General features: G+C 61.3%; 2 protein-coding genes across 4 annotated transcripts in view; one reads left to right on the top strand and one right to left on the bottom strand.

Moving 5' to 3' along the window:
- Nucleotides 1-1,532: 1,532 nt before the first annotated feature.
- Nucleotides 1,533-7,766, top strand: PTOV1 (PTOV1 extended AT-hook containing adaptor protein). The gene is made up of 10 exons (XM_023736275.1): nucleotides 1,533-1,711; nucleotides 1,791-1,898; nucleotides 3,343-3,498; nucleotides 4,382-4,471; nucleotides 4,554-4,627; nucleotides 4,702-4,759; nucleotides 5,398-5,502; nucleotides 7,034-7,231; nucleotides 7,313-7,377; nucleotides 7,640-7,766. Exons 1-9 carry the CDS (start codon nucleotides 1,685-1,687, stop codon nucleotides 7,322-7,324), a joined length of 828 nt encoding a protein of 275 aa, XP_023592043.1. The 5' UTR covers nucleotides 1,533-1,684; the 3' UTR covers nucleotides 7,325-7,377; nucleotides 7,640-7,766.
- A 1,347-nt stretch (nucleotides 7,767-9,113) lies between these two features.
- Nucleotides 9,114-9,424, bottom strand: part of PNKP (polynucleotide kinase 3'-phosphatase) — a 5,994-nt gene continuing 5,683 nt past the window's right edge. For all 3 annotated transcript variants that reach the window (XM_004381627.2, XM_023736273.1, XM_023736274.1), the window contains 2 exons: nucleotides 9,327-9,388; nucleotides 9,114-9,252 (listed from right to left, as the gene is read on the bottom strand). In XM_004381627.2, coding sequence (XP_004381684.1) covers nucleotides 9,135-9,252; nucleotides 9,327-9,388 — 180 coding nt within the window. In that variant the 3' untranslated portion in view covers nucleotides 9,114-9,134. The remainder of the gene's footprint in view (nucleotides 9,253-9,326; nucleotides 9,389-9,424) is intronic.

Raw genomic sequence — 9,424 nt, 5'->3', positions numbered from 1 at the left:
TGGTTTTCTTCCTGGTCTTGGCCGTTTGCCCCAATCCCAGAATCACCTGCCCAGATAGAGAGCTTGTTCATTCAGGTTTGTTATTTTTTCAAATCCTTGTCGTTATCCCAGAACGAAAGATATCTGTGTGCTTTAGGGAAAACTTGGAAAATGCTCAACAGTAGTAAGATGAAAAGCAACAACCTTCATAAAATTTTTTGGTAGGGGGCTACCTGGTGGCACCTACTACTAAAGTTTCCTTGGGTTTCTGGCTGCTGGGCTGTTTCCAAGCCTTCACTTGTTTGCTTTGAGATGTTTTTGGTTTGAGAAAAAAGGTGGCAAGGAGAGTGCCCTGTGTGTCAGATGTGTAGTTTTCCTTGGCTTCATAGCTGGAATGTTCTCTCCGTGTTTCGCAGATACCCTCATGACATTTGGGTCAGACCCTTCCAGGTGTTGTGTTGTTACACCCTTGCTTCCAGATGTTTTCCCCAGCTCCCTGCTGTCCTCGATGGTTCTGCTCCATATGTTTGTTGTGTGTCGAGTCAATTCCAACCCATAGCAGCCCCACGTAACAGAGTAGAACTGCCCCACAGGGTTTCCTGGGTTGTATAATCTTTAGACGAGCACGATTGCCAGGTTTTCTCCCGTGGGGCCACTGGGTGAGGTTGAACTTCCAGCCTTTGGGTTTGCAGCTGAGCGCTTAACTGTTGCGCCACCAGTGCTCCTTTCCGTGTGTTTCTTGCAGCCTCTTCCTGCCTCCCTGGGACCAGCCTGGTGTGGTGGCAACCTCAGGGGGCATGAGGATGGGCAGGCGAGGCGCCTGGAAAGGATGGCGGGAGCTGGAGGGGAGCGTTTGGACTTTTTCATGAGGGCAAGGGCAGCCTTGGGGCTTGGAGGAGGGAGGGGCGGGCAGACCCGTGTGTGGGACTGGTGGACTCAGCACCGGGTGGCTTATGCGTTGGGAGGCCTGGAGGAGGCCTGGACCTGGCCTAGGGCTTGGGGAGCCCTCCACCAGACAGCTAGCATCTGAGTTGGGTCACAGAGGAGGGACTACAAAAATTGATCAGGCCGCAGAGGTGGCACCTGAAAGGGGCCACCAGGTGTGTCATTCCAGGCTGAGGGCCAGGCTGGGATGAAGCCTGGGGGTGGGAAGCAGGCCAGGGCTGAGATGATGTGGGCTCCAGAGGGAGGGGCAGGAGAGGGCCCTGACTGCTGAGCAGAGATTTGGTCTGAAAGTTGGGATGTCCTTTCTGGTGCCTGTTGGGGGTCCTCAGCCTGACCTCCTCTGCCTCTGCAGGAAGGTGCACGGGTCTTTGGCGCCCTGGGCCCCATTGGGCCCTCCTCCCCCGGGCTCTTGCTTGGCGGCCTGGCGGTAGGTGAACACCGGCTCAGCAACAAGCTGCTGGCCTGGAGTGGCGTCCTCGAGTGGCAGGAGGTGAGTGGGGCAGCTGGGGAGGGGTGCCGTGGAGCTGTGGGGGTGGATGGAGCTGAGTGGCCAGTGACCCCCCCTTTCCTCCCTCCCCCTCCCCAGAAGCGCAGACCCTACTCAGACTCGAGTGTGAAGCTGAAGCGGGCGCTGCCCTGTCAGGCCTATGTGAACCAGGGCGAGAACCTGTGAGTGCCGGGGGGCGGGCGGGGCCGGCGCGGGCGCCCCTGACCCTCTCCTTCCTGCAGGGAGACCGACCAATGGCCCCAGAAGCTGATCATGCAGCTGATCCCGCAGCAGCTGCTGGTGAGCCCCTGCCCGAGAGCCCCCCGCGCCCTCGCGCCCCCTCGGCCTGGCGCCAACCACTCTCCCCTGTCGTCCCCAGTCCACCCTGGGCCCCTTGTTCCGCAACTCCCAGCTGGCGCAGTTCCGCTTCACCAACCAAGACTGTGACTCCCTCAAGGGCCTCTGCCGTCTCATGGGCAACGGCTTCGTGAGTCTGCGGGCGGGGGTCCGGAAGGGGACGTGCACAGTGAGGGCAGCGCTGGGAAGGCAGGGGTGGCTGCTTGGGGGGTCCGGGGCACTTGCCCCCTGTCGGAGGGCTCCGAGTCCCTGCATGTAAACCGCCATCTCGGGAGTTCTCCTCAGGATGCCAACAGCAAAGGCGTTCACTCCGCAGGGCCGCTGCAGGCGAGCCAGCAGTGGCATGGGAGTGCTGAGGGGCCCAAGGGGACAGAGCATGTGGCAGGGTGGCCCGGGGAGCGGGGTGTGAAGAGTGAGCTAGGTGGAGGATTGTGTGGGCCAGAACTCAGTTTCCTCATCTGTAGAATGGGGCTGGTGATAGGACTTGCCCCACAGCATCACTGGGAGGCTTGAATGAGTTAGAGCGTGGAGAGTGAGAAGCAGCGATACCAGCATGTAGTAGGTGTTCGTTGTTGGAAGGTCTAGGACAGGACATGGGTCAAGAAGTGGAGGGCTGGCCACCGAGTCCCCTCTCTGGGTCCTGTTTTTTCTCAGAGTGAGCATGGAGCGGCATCTCCGAGAGGGGATGGGTGGGGCAGGTTCTGGGAAGGGGGCATCGGGAGTTCCCAGAGGACTCTGCCCGGGGACCACCCCAGTCCACCCCTGGCTGCCTCTGGATGCTGTGTGTCCCCAAAGTCCTGGGACAGGCTGCAGCTGTGATTGATGGGAGATTCCAGCTGCTGCCTTCTGAGGACTGCTCGGGGCCCTGCTGGGCCCTCCCAGGGCTCCCCAGCCGGGGGGTGAGGATGAGAGCACAGACCCAGGGATGGGGAGTGGCACCTGGGCCACCCTGAGAGAAGTGAGGCAGGCAGAGGTGGGGGAGGCGACTTGGTAGATGGAGCAGCTGGTGCCCAGGCCCCGCGGGAGGTGTGCAGCGTTCTCAGGAGGGCTTGCTCCTGGGCCAGATGCTGCAGACAGGGATGCCTGTAGACGGGGACACCCGTCAGAACCACAGGCCCCATTTAGCAAGCGTTTTATATGGTACTTTCTGTGTAGACGATTGTCATGTTGTTTTCCGTATGGGTAGACTGAGGTCTAGAAAGATGAGGGGACTTACCTTTAAGCCACACAGATAGGAAGTAGCAGGCCTGGCTTTGAACTCAGACAGTACGGCCTGACGTCAGGGAGGCTTGGGCTGGAGACAGAGCCCTTGGGGCCCTCATACCTGCCCAGCCACAGCTCCAGAGTCCCAGGCCCTACCCTGATCTCTGGGTTCCCTGGGTCTGGGAACATCCATCGGGGCCCTCTAGTGGGAAGCTGGGTTTCAGCGGACACCCCTCTGACTTTGAGGCCATCTGTTGATGAGCTCTTGCCACTCCTCCCCCAGATGAGGCAGTCAGTGGTCACGGGTTGATGGGGGGGGCATCAGGGCCCCATGGTGGCTCCCCTGGGCCTGACTTCCCGGCTGCCCACAGGCGGGCTGCATGCTGTTCCCCCACATCTCCCCCTGCGAGGTGCGTGTGCTGATGCTCGTGTACTCGTCTAAGAAGAAGATCTTCATGGGCCTCATCCCCTACGACCAGAGCGGCTTCGTCAGCGCCATCCGGCAGGTCATCACTACCCGCAAGCAGGTGCGATGGCTGAGCCTGGCCACCCACTGGGAGAGAGGGTGGGAGGCCGCCTGGGCACCTGGTCTGGTGGATACGAGGGCTGGGCTCACTCTGGATCATGCAGAACTGGACAAGAGAGGCAGAGAGCCTCAGGGGAGCCTGGGGAGGCTCCTGCCCATCAGGGCCTTGTGGGAACAAGTGGCACTTGAGGGAGGCTTTGAAGGGATACAGGGATGCTGGAGGGAGTTGCGGTAGCAGGAAGAGCCTGGGTGCAGATGGGGGAGGTGGGTGGTAAGTGGGTGTGTCAGCTGAGGTGGGGGCTGGGATGGGGCTGGAACAGCCTGGGAGGGTGGCCAGGTACCCCGGTTCTCCGGGACGGGAGAGGAGAGGAGGAGGTCTGGGTGGGGTCCGGGTGAGAGAGGAGAGGGAGAGGGCGGGGCAGGGTCCAGGCGGGAGAGGACAGGGAGAGGGAGAGGGCGGGGCAGGGTCCAGGCCGGAGAGGAGAGGGGAGGCCAGGGTGGGGTCCAGGCGGCAGACGAGAGGGATGGGGGAGGCCGGGGCAGGATCCAGGCGGGAAGAGGGAGGCCGGGGCAGGGGTTCAGGCAGGAGAGGAGAGGGGAGGCCAGGGCAGTGGTCCAGGCAGGAGAGGAGAGGGGAGGCCGGGGTGGGGTCCAGGCGGGAAGAGGGAGGCCAGGGCAGCGGTTCAGGCAGGAGAGGAGAGGGGGGTGGTCCAGTTGGGAGAGGAGCGGGGGCGGTGGGGAGGTTCGGGGCAGGTTTATGGGGCTGGAAGGCAGGAGCGGGGGGGTGAGGGATAAGGGTTGCGGGGGGCCTGGGGCAACATGGAGGTTTTCCAGAAGCCCATGGGGCAGACCCCACCCCGCCCACCTGCTGCCTCTTCCCACAGGCAATGGGCTTGGGTGGTGTCAATTCAGGCCCTGTCCAGATTGTCAACAACAAGTTCCTGGCGTGGAGTGGTGTCATGGAGTGGCAGGAGGTGAGCCCTGGGGAGGCCTGTAGGCTCAATGGTACAAAGGAGCGTGGCCGCCCCTGATGTCCCCTTCTTCCTCTCCCCAAAGCCTAGACCTGATCCCAACAGTTGCTCCAAGAGGTGGCTGCCGTCCCACATCTACGTGAACCAGGGCGAGATCCTGTGAGTGCCGGGGCAGGGGCGGGGCCACGGGGCAGGGCAGGCCCTTCCTGATCCTGTCCCCTTGGGCCTCACAGGAGGACTGAGCAGTGGCCGAGGAAGTTGTCCATGCAGCTCATCCCGCAGCAGCTGCTGGTGAGTGGGGATGGGCTCAGGGAGCATAGAACAGAGGTGGGGCGGGTGCAGGGCTCCCCCAGAAAGGGAAGAGGAGGAAGGGAGCACCCTAGGTAGTGGGCAGCATGTGCAAAGGCCCTGTGGCTGAGGCTGTAGCTAGCGAGGAGAAGAGTTTGGGTCCTGCAGGCCCGGCTGTGATTCTGCGGTTCCCAGGAGTTGTCTGAGGTTTTGGGCTGGAGTGAGGCCGTGTGGGGGGTGATGAGAGCAGACAGGGTTGGCTGTGGCTGTTCGAGCTGTTACAGGCCACAGATGGAGATGGCCTGGACCCAGATGTGGGAAGGAGAGGTAGATGGGTTTGTTTGCTTAGATGGTGGAATCCTCCAGGGCTGTGGGCTGGTTTATACCTGGGGCCGGACTCCTGGTGTCCAGCTTTTACGGAGATGGCGTCCCCTGAGATGAAGAGTAGCTTGGCGAGGCACAGACGAGGTGTCTTGGTTTTGTCCAGAGCCACTGGTGTGCAGGGCGGGGAGGGGAGTTTGTCCCCAGAGCTGGAGGTGATGGCTGCAGGTCATCCTCCAGCTGCTGGTGTGGGGACAGCCGAAAGCGAGGGGACCCAGGCCCCTGAGCCTCACACAGCCCTCCCCCTTGGCTCCCTACAGACCACCCTGGTGCCACTGTTCCGGAACTCCCGCCTGGTGCAGTTCCACTTCACCAAGGACCTGGAGACGCTGAAGAGCCTGTGCCGGATCATGGACAATGGCTTTGTGAGTCAGGGCGTGGGGCCCTGGCAGGCATCTGTCAGAGGCTGGCAGCTGGGCCCGTCAGAGCCGGAGGAATGGGCCCAGCTGGGAGCCGGGTTTAAAAATCCAGAAACGAGACCTACTCATATATAGAAACAGCAAAGTGAACGGCACTGGGTCAACAATTCCCCCGGGACAGGCTGGGGAAAGGGTCACTGTAGCCCACGTGGACCCTGCGCCCTGTGCCTGGTCCCGTGCATCGCTTGACCTGCAGAGCTAGGCTCCCACGACCCCGCTCCACAGATGGGGATGCGGAAGCCCAGCGGCCACAGATAGCAGGTGCCTGCTCCCCCACCACCATCCAGGTTTACTTACAGACATGAAAGCCCCCGACCAGGCAGGGAGGTTGGCCCCAAGGCCTCAGAGGGCCCAGCAAGCCTCTTGTCAGCTGGGGCTGGGCCGCCTCTCCTCTCTGGGCCTCAGTGTCTCGTCTGTCAAGTGAGAATGGATGTGTGTGAGGCGGCAGTCATTGCTGGCCACCTCAAGGTGTTTGCTGTACCCGAGTAACATCCATCCCAGGCTGCCTTTCTCTTCAAATCAACTCAGGTGGCAATACCTATGAGACTGCACATTTGAGGGATTGCTTGTATAGTTGTTTAACAGTAAAATAATTTCAAGAGTTTGAAAACACTAAGCTCCCTCAGGGAAACCCGGAAAGGCCTCTGTGTTTCTGCCCAGGCTCCCCCAGCCACGTCCAGCGTTGTGCCTGGTCTTCCATGCGGCTCATCTGGGCCCCGTGTGAGGCGTTGGCTGCTGTGGCCGCTTTTGGCTTCCACTCGAGTGGGCGAGGTGGGCAATGGGCCACTGGCTCCCAAAGAGCTTCCTCCTGGAGGCCCAGCCCTTCTGGCTCTGGGGCCCTGCACGCCCTCTGAGCTCTCTGCCTCAGTATGCCAGTCTGTAAGATGGGAGAGTGAGGATCCACTGAGGCCAGGGATGCACGTCACGGGCATTAGTCATCCCGGAGCCTGGAGCCGTAGACCTGGGGTCATTGGTGTCTCTGCCTCGAGTAGGAGGAGTGATTCGCTCACTCCCAGGCCTTGTCCCTTTGCCTGGTCTCACTGCGCCTCACGATCCTCTTTTGGTAGGGCGATTGCACGAGGGGGCAGAGGAGCTGTGGTTAGGGCTGGGCGTCTGGTGCCCACTTCAGTGCCCACCCCTCGGTTGGCCCAGGGGTGACTGTCCCCACAGTGTGGGGGTTATAGGTAATGTGGTCAGGGCTGGTCCAGCTTGCTGGGTGCCAGGTGCTGTTACACGTGTGTGTTTATCTATGTGAATGAACCTTCCGGGTAGGGCGCTGGAGTCTCCCCCCGTGGAGCTCATCACAATGCAGATTTCTGGGCCCCTAGCACTCCTGTTGATAGCTGTCTCCCTTGGCCATTGTCTCCCCATCTGCGAATGGAGTGACAATAGCGTCTACCTTGCGAGGTGGCTAAGGACAAAGCAGGATAGTGCTGCTGGGACAGGGCGCTCACTGACATCCCACTGTGCCCACCAGGCGGGTTGCGTGCACTTCTCCTCCAAGGCCTCGTGCGAGGTTCGTGTGCTGATGCTCCTGTACTCCTCGGAGAAGAAGATCTTCATTGGCCTCATCCCCCACGACCAGAGCAACTTCGTCAATGGCATCCGCCGTGTCATTGCCAACCAGCAGCAGGTCCTGCAGCGGAACCTGGAGCAGGAGCAGCAGCAGCGAGGGGTGAGGGCGGGGCCCGCACCTGTGCACTCCCCCGGGCCTCTGCACCGGCCACTGGGCTGATCCCTCCCTTCCTCCCTACAGATGGGGGGATAGTGGCCCACCCGGGCCGGGCCTCCAGGAGCTGCGGACGAGGCCTCTGCAGACTGGTTAGTGGCACCCACACTGGGTGCAGGACAGAGCCTCGGCCATGTGGGGTCTTGGGGAGCAGCAGGGTGACCCTCGCCAGAGAGGGAGAGGCATGCCCAGCTGGCGCCGAGGCCTCTGGGGCAGCGGGCAGTCTAGTCCAGCCTGCGCTCCCGGCCCTGAGGGCTCGTGGACAGTGAGGATGCCACAGGAGGCCTGGGGCTCCGGGCCCAGGGGCTGCTGGGGGCTGCTGCGCAGACCCTCCTACTGTCTTCTGCCTGCCAGGTCAGATGCTTCCGAACGGGGCCCTCAGGGAGTGCAGTTGCCCATCGAGATGGAGGACGGCATCCTGAGGCACCTCCAAGGACGGTTCCACCCCTGTACGTTTCCCCAGTAAAGCCTTTTAAAAACCTGCCTGTCCCCATGTTCACTGCGCCGATGCCCAGCATCCCCCACTCTGCTGTGTCCTCTGTGCTCACAGAGCCCTGGGTGGCTGAGAGGTTCTGACTCATGTGACCTGGGAGGGGTGGGGAGTGTGTATTTCCAACAGGTCTGTAGTTCCTCGGCCACCCTTTGTGAAACAGGACCGTACAGCAGGGGTTCTCAGCGGGTAGGGGCCTTTGGAAGTTCCTGGGGGTACCGTGAAGCCTGTTGATGGCCTGCTGTGTGACCTGGTGTAGTCACTTCCCCAGCCGTGACTGGTTATGTGAGGCCAAACGGGCAAGGGGCCGGGCTGGCTGTTGACTTGTTGTAAAGGCCAAGGCTGTGCTCACTCGTCTATCCCTGAGACAGACAGGCCTCTGGGGCTGTCCTCCTGGTTCACTTTTTTGTTTGATAGTCCTCTTTTAGTCGTAAGCAAAAAAGGGGAAGGGGAGTATATTGGCTCCCGTAACTGCAGTCCTGGGTCATGGGCTTTGGGCCTGCTGGACCTAGCTGCCCAGGGTGGCCTCCAGCACTGGGTGGCTGCTTAGCAGCCCCATCCCACCTTGCACGTGACTGGGCTGGCCAGGCCTCCATCCTCTTGGGTGCAAGTCCATTGTGAAGGGGGTCCTGCTTCTCACAGAACCAGATTTTGTCCTTGAGCTTGCGTCACGCAGTGAGCGGCTGATAGGCTGGGCTCTCTGGCTGGGGTGGGTTGCCGGCTCAGGACCCTGCCCAGCAGGGCTTCCCAACATCCGTAACCATAGCAGCTGGGCTCTCAAAGCCTAAATCCCATTTGCCAAAGAGGAGATCAGTTCCTAGACCAACGTGTGCAAAGTTGAGACTCAAACATGGATCTGTCTCCAAATTATGCAGATAGATAGGCTGGGATAGGAGGGTCTCAAAGGCCAGGGAGGCTGGGGGAGGAGGGCGCTCTGGCTGAGTCACCATCCCCACCTTTCTATTACTGGAAGTTCCCCTAAAACTGCCATCTCTGTAGGAGATGCACAGGACGCTCCTCAGGGGCGTGGGGAGCAGTCGGCCCCTCAACAAGCGGAGGGTCGGCACTGATGGGGCCCTCAGGGAGGTGGCAAAGGGTCTCAGGGTTGAGGAGGCCACTCTGAGGTCGAACTTCCGTTTCACATCTGCAGGCTGTGGAGGCGGCCAACATGGCCCCCACAAGGCCCCCCACCCCAGTCTGTGCCAGTCCCCCTTCCCCCACCACTGGGCTGCCCCAGCGCCAGGCATGACAGCCACCGCTGGACGGACCTCCCTCCTCCACGGCAAACGCTGGCCAAGCTTGAAGAAAAATAGCATTTATTGCAATGGGAATGGGGCCAGGGATGGGGGACCAGGTGGCTCAGCCATCGGAGAACTGCCGGTACAGTTGCTCCAGCTGTGGCACCAGGTGCAGCCGGAATGGGATCTCCAGCAGCTGAGAGAAGCCTTCGGCCAGTGTGGGTGCCTCGAACTGCTTCCTGCAGTGGGGAGGGTAGTGAGAGGCGGGAGGGCCAAAGGGCCTAGACCGCACCCTGGCCCGGGCGTCCACTACCTGTAGCCGTACATGACCACGTCGCTCACAGGGGCGTGCAGGGACCCGGTCATCTCCCGGAACTGCGGGTGGAGAAGGTCAGGCTTGTCAGCATGGCT

Source organism: Trichechus manatus, unplaced genomic scaffold (genome assembly GCF_000243295.1).
Source record: "Trichechus manatus latirostris isolate Lorelei unplaced genomic scaffold, TriManLat1.0 scaffold00087, whole genome shotgun sequence".
In the NCBI taxonomy this organism is placed as follows: Eukaryota; Metazoa; Chordata; class Mammalia; order Sirenia; family Trichechidae; genus Trichechus; species Trichechus manatus.
The sequence above is the reverse complement of the archived record's forward strand: the minus strand, read 5'-3'. Positions and strand labels throughout refer to the sequence as shown.

Excerpts from the sequence above, each read along its gene's own strand:
- PTOV1 (XM_023736275.1), top strand. The coding sequence starts at position 1,685 with ATGCAGCTGATCCCGCAGCAGCTGCTG. Across the intron at positions 1,899-3,342 it reads GTCTCATGGGCAACGGCTTC|GCGGGCTGCATGCTGTTCCC; the intron begins GTGAGTCTGCGG and ends GGCTGCCCACAG. Across the intron at positions 4,760-5,397 it reads TCATCCCGCAGCAGCTGCTG|ACCACCCTGGTGCCACTGTT; the intron begins GTGAGTGGGGAT and ends GGCTCCCTACAG.